Consider the following 18,375-nt stretch of genomic DNA (forward strand, 5'->3'; position numbering starts at 1 on the left):
GTATCGGTTTCTGTGGCATGAAAGCAAAATCAACGAAGAGCAGCCCATGTGCTTTCTGCACACGGTTTACGGCCGGATTCGGGCACCGATTCAGACTAACAATCCAATCTCCCTTTTGCATAGCTGCTGGACCAATGCCAAAACACGTTTCTTCTTGTCTTGATTAACTTCCGCTCCTCCGGTATTTTTGCAGTGACTGAGCGGATTTGACGATCATGCTCTCTCTTATCTTTCTGAGTGATACAATTACAGATACCATGAGCCCATATGCACCAAGGCCTGCGAGCACACCGGATATGGCGCAACGCTAAGTCTAGGGCTGAAGGTAGCTATAAGGTCGTTCCTATAAACAGGCAGATTAGGGCAGTTTAGTAGTGCAGACGAGATATAGGGCCAGAAGGAGGTAGTATAACCTAGCCACAATAAACAGGAGTAAGGATGACGGACAGAAAGGCAAAGGGGGACATTATACTAATATAGAGTAGTACAGCTACTTCTACCAGAACTATAGCATATATAAAGAAGGGGAGCTTTAGAGCTATTATGTAGTGGAGAAGCCCTAAAATAGGTGTGAGGGCTTTTATCCAGCACAGCACATTTTTCAGGCAGGCCCTGCTGGGAATGTGCCTTGGCCACTTCTGGCCTGAGATGAGATGGCAATAAGTACTGTTCTTGGCACATGCTCACTACCTAAGTGAGTATTGATACCTTTTGGTTTTCGTGGCTAGGTAGATCGGAGCCAGATCCTGACAGATAACTCGCTTATGGAACATACTATTGTATATAGTTGTTTGTAATGTTGCCTTTGATTCTACTCCTATACACATGTACCGTTTCTTATGCTGGCTTAACAAGCTTCCGATTCTTAAATCTTACTTTAAATTCTACTGGTCTGACAAACCAGCCATTGCGAAAACGGGGTTCGCGTGACCCTTCATCTAACTCTATCTAGAATGTTTGTTAGTCACCAGTATAACCATTTACGAGATGATTATTACCTCAAATCTTCGCAGAACTGCTGGGATGAGTTTGTAGACTTCCATCATACCAATGTGTTTACCGAGACAGACCCGTGGCCCTTTGCCAAAGCTCATGATACAGTAGTCCATTTCTTTGATCCTAGCAATTTCCAACTCTTTGTTTTGAGAAGGGTCCACGAGCCAGCGCTCTGGTACATACTCTTCGAGATCAGCACCGAAAATCTCTTGGCGACGATGGATAACCCATGCATTGCATCCTACAATTGTGCCGCCCTTGATGAATTCGCCGTTGATATTGACTCCTTCTGGCGGAACAACCCTTTCAAATGGCAGCCCTGGAGCAGGGTGGAGACGGAATGCCTCTTTGATGCAGGCGTCAAGGTACGGAAGACCCTGGCTTTCCGCCCATGTAAGCGCGCCTGTATCGTTATCTTTGAAGTGACCATCTAACGCTTTTTGATCAAGCTCCTCATAAACCTTCTTCAGGCATCTGGGGTTTCTCATGAGTGAGGCGAAGACTCCACTTATGGATACAGCTGCTGGTTCGGAACCTGCGAATGCCATAGAAACACACATGGTGACCACAAGCTGGTCGTTGAAGAAATCTGGTCTGTCGTGTTTTGCCTGGATGAACTTGGAGAGGAAGTCTTGTGGCATGTCCGTCTTTTCTCGTTGCCAAGCAAGATTTTCTTTAGAGAAGACCTCCCCAGAAGGATGTCGTTCGGCAAGACGAGCTTTTGCAAAGCGTGAGACAGGATAAGAGGAGTCTATTAGCCCGTACCTAGAGGCCAGGAGTTTGAGTGGGTTCTTCTTCCAGAGTTTGTCCAGAAACGGGACTTGACCGACCTTTTGCGCCCGTTAGTTGTTGAATTAGATAACAAGTACTCTACATACCACTGCTGCGTAGTCAAAAAGCGCGGAATTCCCCTTAACAATTCCTTCAATGTCATGGTTGCTCTCCAAGAAGCCGTGGCGTCGGGAGTAAACTAGATCACCAATGACGTCAAAAGTATAGAATTGGAGCCATTGGTAAAAGTCACAATACTTTCCGGTATCCGCAAAGCGTTTCTGTGTCTGCTGGAGGAAGATCTGATTGACAGAGTCGAAAACGGGCTCATATTGCATTTGAGCGGACATGGTAAAGGCGCTGTTTACACTACGCTTCAGTTGCGAGTGATATTCCTCTGATTGGGTGCTGAACAACGTCGGTAGTCTCTTTCCTTCTTTTGAAGTCGCCATCTGTACAGGATAAAAGTCCGACTAATAGTTGTGAACGTTATAAACAATGAATCTAGGATTACGAATGTAAGTACCTTTGTAAATCCTTTACCCAAGGCATATATGTCCTTGATAGACTTTGGGTTGCTGAAAGAGAGGCAATTTGGCCCAAGACGTACAACGTCTCCATGTTTATCATGCAAGTTGATGTGCCATCGTTCAGGCGTTCTTTGCCAGGCTTTGAAAAACCTGTACCAGTCCGTGAGAGCGCACAGAATTGGTCCTGGATATCTGTTCAACCCTCGATTGAAATAACGATGAGCTAGGTAAAAGGATATGGCAACGACAACTGTCAAAGGCCAGTATTGGCGAAGCACGAGGGTCAAGTTGTTGGCGATCATGGTGGATAATGGTGGCACCTAAGATGGCCCCCGGGAACGCTTTTGTATTGAACCATTCTGTTTCATTCTGACCCTTTCTTTCGAGCTACTGATGTAACTAGAAGTCGACTCTGTCGCTAGGATTGACATGCCGTCCTCAAAGCCGTGCATGGTCAAAAGATTGCCAAGTATCGCCGAGAAAGATTCACTGCAAAAGGTGTGCTTCGGAAGCATGGATTGGAATGGCTAGTGCATTAATAGTCCAAGAATTCTCTTTCATACTTTGTATCACAGTGTTCCTCCATCTACTTAATGCGTAGAGATCTATGCAGATTACCATAAGAAGCACAATCATCAGAATTCAGTCTCCTTCTTTCATCCATAGGCGACGTAGAGCAATGCTGTTCATACAGCCAAAAAGATACCCGATATCGAGGAGATCCGGGGAAGGTCCGACTCATCCCTACGTGTTAATTAATTAGGTTACGGGCACAGACAACGCACAGATTGTGAGTTGATACCTAGTACCTATAGGATGTAAGAGCATAACAGGGGTGATCGGGCCTGTATATTACAAAAATGAAGCTCGTCTCATGGCTGGCCGTGCTTGTTCCGGACGATCACCGGAGAAGTATCATCAGTGGCCTAGCTTCGAGTTGCCATGCACTAAACCTCGTAAAGACAAGAGATGAAACCACCTGCTTTTTAGACTCAAGAGTGGATAGTAGGACCTACCGGTATGTGTATTGGTGGCCTGATGCACAAGCCCCTGTCATGTTTTGCGGCAAGTAACTCGGCAACGAAGGAACAGGCTGTTTTCTTAAGCAATCAGAGACGATAGAACCAAGAAAAAAACACCTAACACAACGCCTGCCGTTGTATTTTTAATCTAAGAGCGGAGATAAGTCTCGCGTTCATTATGGTTCTGATGCACGAATCCTTGGCATGTCCTACGGAACACAACTCGGCAGACGAGGAACGGGCCGTTTCCTTGAGCGATGATAATCTGCAGAACCGCTGCCCCGATCCTTGTGTTTAAAATGTCTTCTATCTCTCACTTTCACCTGACCATCTCGAAACCCGCCCACGCGTGTAAACCAGATTGCAGACGTTGCAATCAATTGCAACGCTTTCGACGGCAAACCTGCAACAGAGGAGGGAGGAGCAGATATCCAAATGCAAATTGCCGTTCTCGAATGGGATGGTCCCAATGACCCGGATAATCCGATTAACTGGCCGAAGTGGCAGAGATATTGGCATATCATTCCGCCAGCCATCATTTCTTTCACGGCGTAAAACCTCCCATCAATTGCTGTGTGAAGATCCGGAGCTGAAAATCTGCTTAGGACTTTAGGAGCTTCGATTTACACACCTTCGTATCCTAGTATCCAGGAAATTTTTGAGCAGAGTTCCACAGTAGCACTCCTGCCTTTATCATTATACGTTCTAGCTTTGGGATTTGGGCCCTTGATTGCCGCTCCGCTTTCCGAAACATATGGAAGATATATCGTGTACACCATCAGTACACCAGTCGCCGCGATTTTCACAATCGGGGCTGGGTTCTCGCAAAACATATACTCTTTATGTATTTTGCGATTCCTCGCAGGAATGGCTTTCAGCCCTTCACTGGCTATCGGTACAGGAAGCGTGGGTGATCTGACGGTTCCTGAAAGACGAGCTGTTTCGTCCACACTCTATATCATGAGTCCATTCCTGGGTCCATCATTTGGGTAAGTTGGCTGAAACTCCATTCGCTCATTGCTAAAAACAGTGTTAGTCCTGTCCTTGGCTCCATTGTAACTGTCAAGATGTCCTGGCGCTGGACACAATGGACTTTGATCTTCTTTGCCGTTCTCTCAATGGTCGTGACCTTCTTTTCTAAGGAAACTTACAAATCGGTCATCCTCTCTCGAAGGGCAAAGCAGCGGAACATTGAACTTCCTCCGGGTCCTTCCACCCTGACCAAACTGCGTCTGTTCTTGACAATCACGCTTGTCCGTCCACTGCACATGCTTTTCACCGAGCCAATCGTGGCCTTCTTCAGCCTTTACACCGGGTTCAACTTCTCTGTCATCTTTGGGTTCATGGCGGCCTACCCTTACGTCTTCCGATCCATTTACGACTTCGGCACAATCCCATCAGGATTGATTTTTCTCGCTATCGGCTTCGGCGGGTCTATGGCAGTACCTACTGTGTTGCTTTGTGACCACTATTGTTATCAGCCACGTGTGCGTGAGTCCAAAGCTGCTGGCAAGAACGGTGCAATCGCTCCAGAGCACCGTCTTTATCCCGCAATGATTGGCTGTTTTGGTCTGCCTGCAGCATTGTTTTGGTTTGCATGGACCGCTCGGCCGTCAATTTCTTGGTGGAGTCCTGTCATCGCCTCAATTCCTTTTGCTTGGGGAAACTCGACAATCTTCATCTCCGCGACCGCATACTTGCTTGATACGTATCAAGCTCTCTATGGAGCCAGTGCAATGGCAGCCAATGCTCTTGTCAGGTACACACTGGGCGCTGCCTTACCGCTTTTCACCTTGCAAATGTATAAAGGACTAGGAACAGATTGGGCTACAAGCTTGCTGGGGTTCGTTTCTGTTCTTTGCATACCGATACCTTGGGTTCTTTTCTTCTATGGCCCCGCAATTAGATCGAGAAGTAGTTATGAAACAATTAGGGTGTCTGCGTAAACACCAAGCTTAGACTGTGGAGTGGAATTCAGTAGTCCTAATTATCGATCGTTATGTATACAATATCCGCAACGATGTAATGTGTCTCCACTGTCTAGGCCGTCGTATTCGAGGCTTATGGAAGTGTACCGAATGACTGTCAATGGATCCGAGTCGACGGTGAACCCACAGACCGTGCCACCAGAGACTTACGGCACAGTCGATGGCGTATTTAGTGCAATCTCGGTTTGGGTGCAGATGTCATAGAATTCGCTTGTATGTGTTTCCTCAGTGCTGAGTGTACTCGAGACAGATTTAATAGGCTCTGCATAGCAAGCAGAGATTACAAGATTAATCGTCAGCTCTGAAGGATGAAACAAAGGCCAACTATTGCAGCATCTGAATATAATTCTTATCCAGCTCTTAGCTTGTTTTACATCTACAGGATAGCATAAAATTGCTACTACCGTGTCCTTTCTACAATTCCAATCCAGCACAATTATGTCCCTAATTAGTCTTTAACAAGTACTAGAGAAATTAGGTTAGCTTATATGAGGTTGTCGCATGAGATATCACGCCTATTTACCAGCCAATTCGGGGTGCTAATGTATGTACATTTTGCCTCCTTTTTGGCTGCGACAGAGGTGTAATTGATCTGTAGCCTTACCTACCCCCTTACTGGTACGGCAATTAAGCTGTGGGCAATAACTTAACTAATAAAGACCCCTCTACGTGACCGTAAACCCTGTATAGACAGAGGCTCGCGTCGACCGGGCGAAGGCCGTGGACACCGAACGATATTGCGCGAAATTCCTGTGAGATATAACGTAGGTTAGGCAGGGCAGAAGTGCGATAGCTCTGTATCGCCGGCGTGATAGATGGAAGCCTCGCTGCGAATGTAATTCGGCCAGTTCCGATCTTAGACAAGCACGTGCATGGCTGATGGAAAGTCTTGTCGCTTACAATTATTGTTGCTTATTCTCTACGCGTATACATCTGTACAGCTCAATGCATACTCTCCTCCAGCCTAGTGGTAAACGCATATGTGCGCTGAGATACAAATTGTAGGAGTAGCAACCATCGCCTCGTCTTGTGCATACTTCCCTGAACGCCAGCCTTGACAGCCGCCCATAATTTTCACCAATTTGGTGCTACCCTCCGTACTCCAACAGACTCCTCAGGGGAACTTGTAAATACCTCTTGACAACAGTGTTCAGGTGAATTCGATACAGAGCTGCATCATGTTCCAAACCGAGACATATAGCAGGCTGACAGCCCGCGAATCCAACAAGCAACTGTGACCTTGGTTCCGAGGAACGAGAGGTTTTGTAGCGATGTGTGTCAAACGCCGAGTGAGCAAGAAGTTTAAGCTTGGCGGAAAGTGCGTCGAGAGGATAGCCAAATATCTCCTCGAAAATCATTGCGATCCCCCATCCTCGTAACCTCGAGTGATGGCTTGCCCAGACAAGTGGCGTAAATATGCATGTCGCTCATAGTCGCTAGTGAATGCGGTTCGTACATCTTCGTGATAGTCTTATAGACAGATCTGCTTCGTATATAGTTCTGCATAGAGGTCAATGAGTGCACTGTATACTTGGAAGTGACGATCGTCGACGTACCGCAGATGTTGTGTTTGAGCAACTTGAAGCTGCTTAGTCCATGTAGAAGTCACCCTTGAGGATGCGCTCCTGCATAGCATCAGGCTGCTTTGGTTGCTTCGGCATCTCGCGGACGGGGGGCTCCATTACGGCAACGCTCTTCGCACGTTGGTGAGATGAGACATTCACCATTGGAGGAGGGCCCGAGATAGAGCCGCGCTCGGCACGGGAGCGGAGGTTCTCCGCGAAGTTGTAGCCTTCGCCTGTGGACGACCATGTCAGCGAGTGATCGTACTCGGGATAGTCTTCAACATTCTCTGCAATTGTGGGCCAAACAGAAGATATGGATATAGAACGCCTCGAGGAGCGACCAGGAGGCGAGGAAGAGTGCAGGAAGGGTGCTGAAGTGGGAAGAGAATTCGACAATGAAGACAGACCTCGTCCTCGACCACCAGTCGGGGGAGAGGCTTTATGGGTGGAAGGTCTACCATTTGGGTTTCCAACACTACCACTGCCCTGCCTAACATCCCGCATTGCGCGTGCACCAAAGCTGAGTCGTCGTGCGAAGGGTGTGGCCGCGTTGCTGCCAGGGCCAGATGCTGTTGGAGCGTAGTCGTCCTCGAATGGGCTCTCATCTACTGAGCCAGAGTTGACGCTAGAGAGGCTCTCGGTTCGTGTGCGGGGGTTGCTGAGGAAAGGCGATGTCTGACCCGGTGATGCCGACAGGCCAATAGTTGTGAGCGAAAGTCGCCGTTGCTGTGCGTTCACGGCAGCTGTGGTGATTGGGCCTGACATTCCAGCTCGCGTCTGCTGTCCAGAGTAGCTGCCTGATCGGCCAAACAGGTCCTGGAATGTCTGTCCAGTGATCGAGGCACGTCGGCGGTCTGTAGGGCCTGGCGATGGGTGTGGTGGTGAGTTGCTGCCAGAAGACATGATGTCGGCGGCTTGTTCGGATTGTTGTGATGGCTTGTTGTTCTTAAACGTAGATGTGATGGCTTCAGGATCTGTCGTGTGTGCGTAGCAAGTGGTTGACGTGTATGTCAGGGGAAGGCGAGAAGGTGGTAGATATCGGCGCTCGGACTCAGGGTCTTCGCACGGACAGCAAGTGCAGTACGTCACCGGGGTGGGATAGCGTGTTAAGTGCACGCCGTCTCGGTGGCAGGCACGATAGCGACAGCGTGGCGTGATGGGTGACTGATAGTGGAGAATGAGGAGACTGAAGCAAGGACGAGTGATGGATGGGGTCGTAATATAAGAGCCGCAGTGGTGGGTAGAGAAGTCGCGACGGGGGGATCAACTGGAAATGGCGCTAGCAACGTTACAGGCAAGGCGTGCCTTCCCCGCAATCCGACCTGGAAGGAACAAAGCGCTCCAAATGGATAGCATCGTCGTCGTGGGCGAATCAGACGCCGGTCAGCTTAAGACCAGCCGCCGCCCCCCGCGCGACGAGCAGCTCGACCAACCTTCCTGTGCCAACTTGACGCAGCATGATCATCGTGGAGCTCTCCGTGTCTGCTCAAGCATTGGTGCTAACGGCTTGGATGCATACCTGGTGCCTCGCGTATCCACCCACATGCAAATTTACCGGGATGTTTGAGTGCACAAGATGTGCTGATTATGAATACCTTGTCCATCCCATCATCACGTCCTTAACATGTATCTTTTGCAACTGATACTTCGGAATGAAACGAGTGTGCTGCATAGAAATGCACGCATGTGTCCGCGGAAACCTAGAACCTGTCATTACATCTCTGTGACATGTCATGTCCAAGCCCTGGAATCCGCGGGACTGTTCCAATCAAGTAACGACACTGCGGGGCTGACTAACAACAAGTGCAAGATGCTCGTGAACGGGGCTCGAGATAAGCGACCCGTTTAGGTTAGCTCTGGGACAGCTGGAAGCTCTGGGACAGCTGGAAGCTCTGGGACAGCTGGACGCGCTGGACGCTGGCCTGGAAACGTATCTTACTGGAAGAACTGCTGCTGGCTCACCGCTGGAATGAGAATATCTGAACGGAGCTTGTATCTGGAGGGCTGCGAATGTCGGTGATCCATTCTCTCGGGAAGCGAAAGGCCCATTGCATCATTCCATTTCGCAGCAACTACAGCCGGCCATTTACAAAGATAAATGACCGAGTTGCAGTGCGACCTGTGCAATGGCCAACCTGATTGGCTTCTTAGATGTTCAAACAATCTTGATGTAGATGATCGGCGCCCCGACATTCACGCCGACATTCCTTTGCGCTGTTTTCCTTATCTCGTCATTCAACAGGAGTATTAAAAGCAACGAACACCTCCGGTCCGAAAGTGCTTCGGCTCTGCTGTCGTGCTCGGTGCTCTTCCAAGGATTACTGTACGGCTGAGCAGCCGTCGGCCACATCCCAGAGCCCCGAAACTCTATAACCTGGAGCGTGGCAGAGCCTATTATACGGATGCGGGGGCGAGCTATCAGCTGAACGTCCTACGACTCGCGTGAACTTCATGTTGTGCTGTGACGCGGATCTTGCAGAGAGAGTGGGTCGTCGACGCATGCGGCATGCTGTAGGGCTTGTTGAGCCCACCATGAAGGACTTCACGTGAGCATGAGACGCTAGTTGTATGAGCAGCGAAGCGAAATGTAGTTTTTTTCAAGTGTATGTGTGAACGAATGTGAGAAGTGAAGAAAGAAGAACGACTACAATCAGATCTGTCAAAAAGTGTGGCCTCGAGAAGTAGGGAAGTGTCGAGAAAAGCTGTGAGGCGAAAGTGTAATGGTAGCACCAAACATGCAGATGCACAATCAAGGAAAGTGAGAAGAAAAGCCAAGGGTATCAAAGAAAGTCTAGAAGAAGATCTAACAACAATAATCTAGGTATAGAAGGAAAGTGTAGAGCGACAAATGCCCTCGAAAGCGCCAGAAGAACATGACAAAGAAGGAGCGAAAAGATGAAGAGAGCGAAGAAAAAACAGAATCGCTAGAGACGCCGAACGCTTAAAGGCAATAAAGCAATACCCTACGTGTGCTGGTTCTAGAGGCCAGCAGAAGAAGTGAAGACAGGGAGGAACGAGGCTGCGGTTAGCCATTCAAGAGGCTGGTCTTTTCACCTGGCCACCACGGTCCTCCGAAGCAGCTCTTTTACGATTGTCGTGAATGACCTGGCGGAAGGTGTTCAGGTAGTCGATAGGTGCATCGTGCTGGACCAATTTGTCTTCGATGCTCTGTAGGGTTGCCCAGTGGTTGCGGATGACGTCTCCGTGGGGCAGCAGATGAAGTACGTTTAATACGAAGGAGGTACCGGTAGTTGGGTTACCTATAAGGGCGTAGTGTAAGTTGTTCTCACTTGGGCTGCCTGGACGCATGCCCCAGGTGATACTTTCGTAAGCATCGACGTTGCGATCTGTGACAAGATCAAGTATTCGGATAAGGGCTGCAGCTGATCGGATGGCGATGCTCTTGAAATCAGGATCATCCTCATCTTGTTGCTCGATGAAGTTGCCGATAGCCTTCACTAGACGTATGAGCTTCTTGGCCGTAGTTGGTAGGTCGAACCGTAGCGCATCGACAGAGGCGTCAGTGGGACCATGCTTGATGTACTCGTCCAGAGCATGAAACGTCTGAGTGATGCGGTTCTCGATCTTCTCAAAAAAGACACGGCTCTGGAAGTTTGGGTCGATGATATCCTGCATTTGCAGGAACAATCCAGGGTCCTTTGTTGCATACTCAGTGAACAGCTTAGCGAGCTCTTGATACTTCTTCGAGCGCTCAGATGTGAGAGGCGACTCTGGGCATCTGAACTCATCTGGCAGTGCTTCTTGAGGCTCGAAGACTGAGAGCATACTGATGACTGTCTCTTTGATGTCGTCTTGATCTTCAGGCACATCTTCGTCCTCGTAAATCCAGTCGAGATCGTCTGCGACATCCTCTAGGCCTTTCTTGCGTAGTACATCTGCCGGTCTCACATGTTGGAAAGTCGAACCATCTGTCGAAGGCTGCAGTGGCTGATCCTTGACAATATCTGGAATGGTGGAGACGACGTGATCACCAACCCAGTAAATATGCTTATTAGTTGTTAGCTATGGGTTGGAAAAAAACCCAAAAGTGTATAAGCTTACCTTGCAAGCAACGCCGTTCTCATTAGCCCCGCAAGAGCAACGAGGTCTGCGTAGCTTTCCGCCCATCGTGACTTGAACATCGTCGTTGATAAAGAAGTACTGTGTCTGAATATTTGGGTCCTCGTCGTCAACGTAGGTGGTACAGTACTTCATGCGGATCCCACTGTCTTGTAGACCTCGCTTGACCCTTTGGCGATGATTCGCATCGAACGAGGAGACGTTGTAGCTGAGATTGTTTGTGGATATAACAAGAGAAGGGGTGGGTGACACTGGCGAGACTGGCTCCACGGAAGGTAGAGGGGAATCCTGATCAAGTTGCTGAGGTGGTGTTCCCTTTCGTGATGCCTTGGCAGCCTCAGCTCGAGTAGTCACCATGGTCTCCTCGAGAGAAAGCTGTGAGAATTGATCCGCTGACATGAAGGCCGACCAAGCTGGAATGCTACATCTTGCTCAATGTACAATAAGAAGATATATATCGATCAAGCCTCGCACATCCTGCGCCTCCAAGCTAGCAAAATCCCCAAGTAATGGATGAATGCTATCCATTTTGTCGGTGGGCGCTTAAGAAGTTGGCCTTCCGTGCCGTGGAGCGTTGAGGCGTGTGGATCGGTTGTGGCTGTTCAGCGTTCAGAGTGGAATTGTCAGCGATTATGACACTTCCGGACGCCGCAAGGCTGCATGACCGACTGCAAACAGACACAGAGCTGCTAAAGGACCAATGACAGCAGTGCAGGGTATCATCCTGTTCCTGAGCTGCGTCGTTCTTGCCGTCAACAACATCGTGTTCCTGGCACATGTTGTGGGGAATGTGACTTCAGGTATTTTGCTGCCATTTGCGCACCAATCACCGAATGTGACACATCACTTCCAAGCCATTATGCCCATATAGGGCGCTGTTAGGGGCCAATTGAGCCACAGGACTTTCCGTATGCGGGCAATTATAGTCCTTTGCCGCCGTGCCCTGGCTTTGGAAATACCGCTAATATACTCTGTCCAGCCATTGCGGGGAGAGGTTCGTGCGCGCTGCAATGCAGGCATGTCACGTCACAACAGCCGCACCTAAGCTCGTGATCGATGCCGCGCATCTCGATACAGAGGCGCGTAGGCGCCGTCGGTACACGCAGATGAGTCTCGGAGCCAGGTACGGTTGTGGCTGTTGGGTTGAGGTGGTCATGGTGGATGTGAACCCTGCACCTGCGAGTTGTTCCAAATCGCTCCACAGTTTCTCCAAAAATTGCGAGGCTGATTAGCTGAAGATATCGATAGTTTTTGGCATGAGTGTCTGACTTGCTGAGGTGTGTTGTGTTGTGTCAGCCGAAGACACCGCCATCATCGTCGAGAATGCCTTGGGCCAACTTTTGGCCACCAGCATGGCAACCATTATCCGCTTCAGCCCTGATCTGGGGCTGAGGCAGCACGGAAGTCGAGTAAGAGAATAAAGCACGAAGTGAAGTCTCAGGTCGCTTGTTTGACAACTGGTGCATTGCATAGCGTGGTTGTGCGTCCAAATCGGAATGTTGCAACTTGCACCGCGATCTTGCCCGAACAGCGCGCAACAGCACAACGCGGCAGAACGTGCCTCTTCTCTACACCTGCGGCAAGACAGGATTTCCGGGCACTTGGAAACACCGAGCCGGTACTTTGGAAATAAACAGGGCAGCATTACCCATGTCGATCATTGAATGAATGACATTGTCCACTAAGAAAAAGGATATAGCCGCCGAAGAGAAAGGAGGCACAGAAACAAACAGGCATCAAGCCCTATACATACAAGCGGACTGATGCAGCCCTACGGCTGTGTTTCTAGGACGGTAAGGTAGCCAAGCCCCTCGGCTGCAATAATCGGATGTGCGGAGTGTACATGGTGAGCGGCAGTGTACTTAGTACTGAAGGCATATCGCGAATGTAACTGAGCACAGCTCAAATCAAGGGTAGAATCGTTCGGAAAAGCGCTGAGGAAAAGTCCCGAATGGCCCCCATGCTGCATGGCTTAGGGCAAAGCGATCGGTCAGACGAAGCCCAATTCTGAGGTCAGGTCAGTCAACGTACACCCAAGGAAAGCACAGACTCACACTGGGGAGCTCACCTGCTGCTCCCTCCCGCTCGCATGGCATAGACGGAGTTCTCTCGTGAGCTTTGATCAGAGCTCCGCTCCTTCTCCTGCCCTGTTGCCACGATATGTCTGAACGATATTCCTCCCCAGGGAAGACCTGAGAGGGTGTGGTGGTCTTTAAGCCGGGATGCTTCCGGAGGTGTGTAGGAACTCGATGCTTTCTTTCGGTTTTCTATTTCGCGTTCTACGTCCTCTCGTTGTTCTCTTGCTTTGGCTCCTATGTTGTGTTAGTGGTCAATCGATCACTTATCGTACGAGACCACCTACTGAATCTTTGCTGGGCCAGCTTGTTCTGGATCTTCCGTCGCTCCACAGGATCCACCACCTCTGACCATTCAGGAGACCGTGTGTCTGATGAGTATGTGCCGGAGGACCAAGGCCTGCCCGTTGAAGACTGCGACTGATGTCCTTCTCCAGATTGTGTGTACGCCATGCTGTCGAGAAAATGCTGGGCTTGAGCTCGTGTGAAGCAACGCTGAGTCAGAACAAAGCGAACTTACTCAGTAAAGAGAGGCGTAGATGTTGCTTCCTCGACCGGTCGTGCTGGTGGTTCGTGGTTCGGTTAGGCGAGTATGGAAATGAAGGTGCAACATCGAAGTGCATCTCATAGCTCGGTGATCGCTGATGAACCGGGCCAAATCTGGCAAGACAGTCTTGATATAAGGCAGTCCGCCTGTAGTTGTCGAACAACCTAGCCGACTGAAGGGCTGTGTGAATATGAAGGTGAACCTAGGAGCTGTCGAGTAGTTGAAAATAGGCACGCATGTATGTCCTAAAAAAGGCAAGAGGTCAAGGCCGAATAATGGAAGGTTAGGTATACTTTGAAACATAGCTTCAAGTCCGATCATCACAGAGGAAGGAAAGACTGGTGCCGGACGTTGAACGAAATCTAGGTTGATGTCCTGACTTAATCCTTAGCAAAGTACGGATGCACCGCAGCGGGCCTGGTCATTGGTATTCATGTTGATCTCACGCCGAGGAACTAAGTCGCAAAAGGATCATGACGGGTAAGCCACCCTAGGCTCCGGCACATGGCCTTCAGCCTCTTGTGATGGTATTGCAATGATCTAACTCGGACGAATACAGGGTGCAGAGAGCCTTGTGTAGTCGGCCTTTCCGTGATCTGGAGTATGGGCCGCACCTATGGCATCTCTTAGATCGTTGACGCTGACTTGGCGCTGACCGGTAAGTCGATGCCTCTGCAACCCTGCAGGAAGGTCCGTTCAGTCACTGTGAAACTTGAGTAATATCTTCAGCATCATCCACTGATTGGTGTAGCCGTAATCGAGGTAACGCCATACGGATCCCGGTGAGTGAGATCGAAGGCTCCCGAGAAGGTACCTGCATGGGCCACTACCATGAAACTGGCATGGTTGTCGGTGAGGCCGGTCGCAGCCTTATCGCAAGGCTGAAGCATCCTTTTTGATGCCAATCAATCTCTCAGACCTATTGTGGGCCTCGGGCAGCCGTTTGACCTAGCCCAGTGCGGCGGGAGACAATGCTTCAGCCTCCAATTCGGATTGCCTTGGTGCAAGCCCTCGTCCTAATCTTACTTGAGGAACTGACAGTGACCCGCGCGACGTTCGGTCGAGCGCCAATTCCTCGATATGTGAGCACGGCTACTCAGCCCTTTCGAATTCACGTAGAGTTGGCGGCATATTCCCTGCCCCAAGGGCGGCTGGTTAGATCGATGCTCTACGTAATGACTGGCCATGTGTGCGCAAAAGATGCGCTAAATGGGTATCAAGTGCGAAACTGCTTGCCTTTGGCCAAAGCACGACGGAGTGATGCAAGAGCGGAGATGGCTTGTAATTCCCGGTGAAGGATCAGAAGCGGTCCGTGGTGTTGCGGCAAGATGGTGAGATGGAGGGTGCAGAAGATGCAAGTAAGGAAGAGGCGGTCGGAGACGGCCTGGTTGATCGATCTTTGCCGCCATCCAGCCTATCAGATCCATGAGCCCGTGCGACTGAGTGCTGATTTCCATCGGCGACACCGCCTCATCGACATTCCCATGTCCTCATCCTCGACATCATCGCTGACAAGGGGCCCACACGGATGCCTGAAGATCTCCAGTAGAGTCGCATTCCCTTCCCAAGGCACGCTTTGGTTTCTTCAAATGTGCAGTGTGGAGACGGCCCATAATTATCTTCGCAATACATGACACCAAACGTGCGATCACGAGATTCGCATTTCCAGCCCTATGTAGTTTACGAGCAGTGCGTCTACGCCATCATCACCACAGTAATATGGAGCCAGCCATCCAGGTACGCAGATGCGCGTACTAGATCTTCGACACTAGCGCTCAGAGGCAAGACTGCACCGTGCAAGACCGCCTGCGCCAGGAGTGGACTGCGTCTGCTGGGAAATAACGTTGGAAGAATTTGATTTAATGCCGTACCAATAGTTTGCGGTTGTCCTAATGTTTGGTCAGCTTCATCGTCTGTTGCCTGCTGACCGCATTGCAGACTTACGAGACGAGAGGTTTGGAGTCACCAAACTTTGCACTACTCTTAGGCTTCCAGGACTGGCCTCTTTCTGCTCACTGCTATTCGCAGCATGCGGCAGGTAGATTCGCACCGGAAGGTGTCGTAATACAGCACCTTGTGGGTTCAGCAGCTTCTGATTAATAGGGTTGTAAAGCGAGAAGTCATGCTGCTTCACCGCATCCCAGAGCTGTGTGCTGTCCTTCTCACTCAAGAACATGACTGTCTTTCCTGTTCCGGTTCGTAGATAGTCGGCTTCCTTGACACTGTTTCTGAATAGATCATGCATGACGTTATCCTCGGTGTCGAGTCGAACAAGCTGCTCTGAAGGGTAGCCAGAGAAATGGACAGTCAGCTTCCATGGCAGGCGGCGGTGCTCTTCCTCTGAGGTTTCGGTCTTGTGAGTTGGCGACGCCGGATCTGATGGGTATGCTGGCTCCTCCCCAGAGTAAAGATCGTACAGCAGCCCGAGAGGATAATGCCACTTCAGCGGTACACCTTCGTACGAAAGCCACAGATCCGCCGGTGAAATATCTGGATATATCAAATTTGGCGAGAAGAAGGTGTGAAGTTTGTGAGTGAGCAAACCAAGATATGAGAGTCTTGGAAACTGGATCTGCAAACTGTCAGTTTGGCTTCAGCCTAGGAATGAAGCTCTCACCATATATGGATCAGAGTCATCGTAGGTCCTGCAATCTTCATTATGCAGCCGCACTTCTAGAGGTATGCTTCCGTTCCAAACGCTCTCACGCAGCCTACTCGTCACGTCCCTGGAAGTCATCAACGACGATGTAAAGCGAGTAAGTAGACTAGAGTGTTTGTGGGGTAGGCAGCGTTTCCGGGTAGCGCGGAGGCAAATACAGGGGACCTACCTCGGCTCCAATCGTGAGGAAGCAAAAGTAAGCTTGCGCGTGTTCAATGCTCACGCGTTCCTGCAACAGCCAGCAACTTCGCTTTGTGATATCCTGCAAGGCTGTTATTCCTTTCTGTTTCACACTCGGTACGGTCAACGGCAATGTACGCACGCAAACGGTCGATCTCATTGTCCTCTCTCAACCGCGCACCATGAGCACCAAACTTAGTCGCAAACGATCGCGCGTAACACTCGACTCGGACGAAGACGAAACGCAGCAGCTGCGACAGCCTTCACCTGCGCTGTCTTCACGCAGCGACACGCTGAAGCGATCGAGAACCCAATGTGAGCTCGATGAGCTGGACATCATCGAGCCAAAAGATGCATGGACTGTCGACATCAGCGCCATTCTAGCCAGCCCTGCGCTCGCTACACCACCAGACAGTGGATTCAAGCCTCACAACAACTGGCAACGATACAAGAGAGGGCAGTGTATCACAGTATTATGTGTGCAGGGCAACCTGCAGCTGCACTACAACCTGCTATGGTACGCACATTCAAGCCTTCCGTGGCGTCCTCAGCACCGTCCTTGATTTATGCTGACAACCTACAGCTCTGCTCTGGACGAACTCTACAGTGTTTCACCCTCGCTACAAGCCATCGTTCTCTGCCACGACCCTTCCACACACAAGCCTTCCACAATTGCGCCGTTCTCGCTACCCCTAATCTCAGCTGTAGATCCACCGAACAACCACTTCGTACGTCTAGGCCTGCTTCATCCTCTTGGAGGGGGAAAGTTCCCGCTCGATGCGCTCGCAGTCATCGACAGAAAGGGCCGTCGAAGACTCGTCCTGCCATTTGGCTGGGGGGCTGGCAAACACGCGGACACGCCTGCTGGCAAGAGCATACAGACTAAGATGATGATGTTGCTGAAACACTGCATCGAGACGTTGGAGAAAGAGGCATAAAGAAAGGCCCTATGCATCTGCAGCAGCTGCGATCAAGCACGACAGCGTAAGATATCCTACACGTCAGGAGTCGACGGCACATCAAGCATGTGTAGCAGACGTCGCAAAAGATCACGATCGATGGAGCATAGCAATTGAAGATATATTTGTCATTTGCTGACTATCATTATCGTAGCTTCATGACCATGAAGGCTGCTTCACGTCGTATGGCACCGGTTGTAGAGTGCCAAGCTTATAGCTTAATCACTAACCAAGCCTGGTCTCCTTGTCCTTGATGGGGATATCAGAGCCGGTGGTACTATATTTACGTTAGCATAATCCTCCTCAGATTGGTCGCGGACATACGCCTTGTACTGTCCCCGAATGAAGTCGGAGATCTGCTCGTCCTTGGCCTGCTCCACAGCGGACTATATCTGGATTAGCACAATCCTCTTCGCATGGCTGGAGTGGAGACACACCTCGTTGTCCTGGGGTCCCTGTCCAAGGAACTTCTCCTGCACGAAGTCGACACCTATACTGTGTGAGTGCTTTGACAGCTGCAGCATGTGATAGTGCGAGCTCACCCTTGTCGAGGTAGTCCTCGTTCTTCTCGCTCTCACGGCCGCCGCCAGCAGCGCTATTCAGCTTGTCGCCAATGCCGCCGAGGAAGCCGCCGCTGCCCTGCTGCTGCTGGCCGCCAGAAGAGCCGGTGGACTGCTCGTTGGAGCTCTGACCCTGGTTCTGGCTGTTGCCGCTGCCGGTGAGCTTGTTGACGAAATCCATTGCTGATAGGTGGTTTGTTGGTCTTTGAGTGTTGATAGTGGAGATGTTGGTAATGTCTTCGTAGGTATTGCAGGTGAAGGCAGTTTTTATACGTTGTCAAGCTGTTACAGAGCTCAAGCGTGGTACCACTAGTAGGCTGTGCATGGCAGCAAACAGGATCTAGCACCCTGTATCGGTAACCAGTGCAAACGATGCGCAGCGGGATGATCGTACCTGACGTGCTCCAGCCCGTGGAAGGAGGTGCTACGTCATAGTGCTTGCG

The 18,375-nt window shown here is 50.3% G+C and overlaps 8 protein-coding genes across 8 annotated transcripts; 2 read left to right on the forward strand and 6 right to left on the reverse strand.

The window, feature by feature from the left end:
* Positions 1–837: 837 nt before the first annotated feature.
* M421DRAFT_60291 (cytochrome P450) lies at positions 838–2,599 on the reverse strand (the record flags this gene model as incomplete). The annotated part of the gene is made up of 4 exons (XM_033595776.1): positions 838–948; positions 999–1,826; positions 1,875–2,240; positions 2,294–2,599. 4 exons carry the CDS (start codon positions 2,597–2,599, stop codon positions 838–840), a joined length of 1,611 nt encoding a protein of 536 aa, XP_033449855.1.
* Positions 2,600–3,754: 1,155 nt separating this feature from the next.
* M421DRAFT_60157 (putative bicyclomycin resistance protein) lies at positions 3,755–5,265 on the forward strand (the record flags this gene model as incomplete). Its single annotated transcript, XM_033595755.1, has 3 exons — positions 3,755–3,870; positions 3,925–4,308; positions 4,356–5,265. 3 exons carry the CDS (start codon positions 3,755–3,757, stop codon positions 5,263–5,265), a joined length of 1,410 nt encoding a protein of 469 aa, XP_033449856.1.
* Positions 5,266–6,752: 1,487 nt separating this feature from the next.
* Positions 6,753–7,960, reverse strand: M421DRAFT_125049 (uncharacterized protein). The gene is made up of 3 exons (XM_033587324.1): positions 7,331–7,960; positions 6,864–7,105; positions 6,753–6,807 (listed from the first exon to the last, which is right to left on the reverse strand). Exons 1-2 carry the CDS (start codon positions 7,773–7,775, stop codon positions 6,897–6,899), a joined length of 654 nt encoding a protein of 217 aa, XP_033449857.1. The 5' UTR covers positions 7,776–7,960; the 3' UTR covers positions 6,753–6,807; positions 6,864–6,896.
* A 1,486-nt stretch (positions 7,961–9,446) lies between these two features.
* M421DRAFT_419399 (uncharacterized protein) lies at positions 9,447–11,685 on the reverse strand. Its single transcript, XM_033592099.1, has 2 exons — positions 10,935–11,685; positions 9,447–10,880 (listed from the first exon to the last, which is right to left on the reverse strand). Exons 1-2 carry the CDS (start codon positions 11,349–11,351, stop codon positions 9,906–9,908), a joined length of 1,392 nt encoding a protein of 463 aa, XP_033449858.1. The 5' UTR covers positions 11,352–11,685; the 3' UTR covers positions 9,447–9,905.
* Positions 11,686–12,859: 1,174 nt separating this feature from the next.
* Positions 12,860–13,480, reverse strand: M421DRAFT_4073 (uncharacterized protein; the record flags this gene model as incomplete). The annotated part of the gene is made up of 3 exons (XM_033590329.1): positions 12,860–12,959; positions 13,021–13,264; positions 13,315–13,480. 3 exons carry the CDS (start codon positions 13,478–13,480, stop codon positions 12,860–12,862), a joined length of 510 nt encoding a protein of 169 aa, XP_033449859.1.
* A 1,589-nt stretch (positions 13,481–15,069) lies between these two features.
* On the reverse strand, positions 15,070–16,350 carry M421DRAFT_125087 (autophagy protein 5). The gene is made up of 3 exons (XM_033587325.1): positions 16,192–16,350; positions 15,519–16,146; positions 15,070–15,463 (listed from the first exon to the last, which is right to left on the reverse strand). Exons 1-3 carry the CDS (start codon positions 16,309–16,311, stop codon positions 15,270–15,272), a joined length of 942 nt encoding a protein of 313 aa, XP_033449860.1. The 5' UTR covers positions 16,312–16,350; the 3' UTR covers positions 15,070–15,269.
* Positions 16,351–16,595: 245 nt separating this feature from the next.
* On the forward strand, positions 16,596–17,351 carry M421DRAFT_4075 (uncharacterized protein; the record flags this gene model as incomplete). Its single annotated transcript, XM_033590331.1, has 2 exons — positions 16,596–16,930; positions 16,997–17,351. 2 exons carry the CDS (start codon positions 16,596–16,598, stop codon positions 17,349–17,351), a joined length of 690 nt encoding a protein of 229 aa, XP_033449861.1.
* Positions 17,352–17,597: 246 nt separating this feature from the next.
* M421DRAFT_91460 (uncharacterized protein) lies at positions 17,598–18,113 on the reverse strand (the record flags this gene model as incomplete). The annotated part of the gene is made up of 4 exons (XM_033597946.1): positions 17,598–17,649; positions 17,697–17,758; positions 17,810–17,862; positions 17,915–18,113. The coding sequence occupies 4 exons, from the start codon at positions 18,111–18,113 to the stop codon at positions 17,598–17,600; spliced, it is 366 nt and encodes a 121-aa protein (XP_033449862.1).
* Positions 18,114–18,375: the final 262 nt, after the last annotated feature.

The sequence above is a fragment of the Didymella exigua genome, assembly GCF_010094145.1.
Source record: "Didymella exigua CBS 183.55 unplaced genomic scaffold M421scaffold_10, whole genome shotgun sequence".
Classification (NCBI taxonomy): domain Eukaryota; kingdom Fungi; phylum Ascomycota; class Dothideomycetes; order Pleosporales; family Didymellaceae; genus Didymella; species Didymella exigua.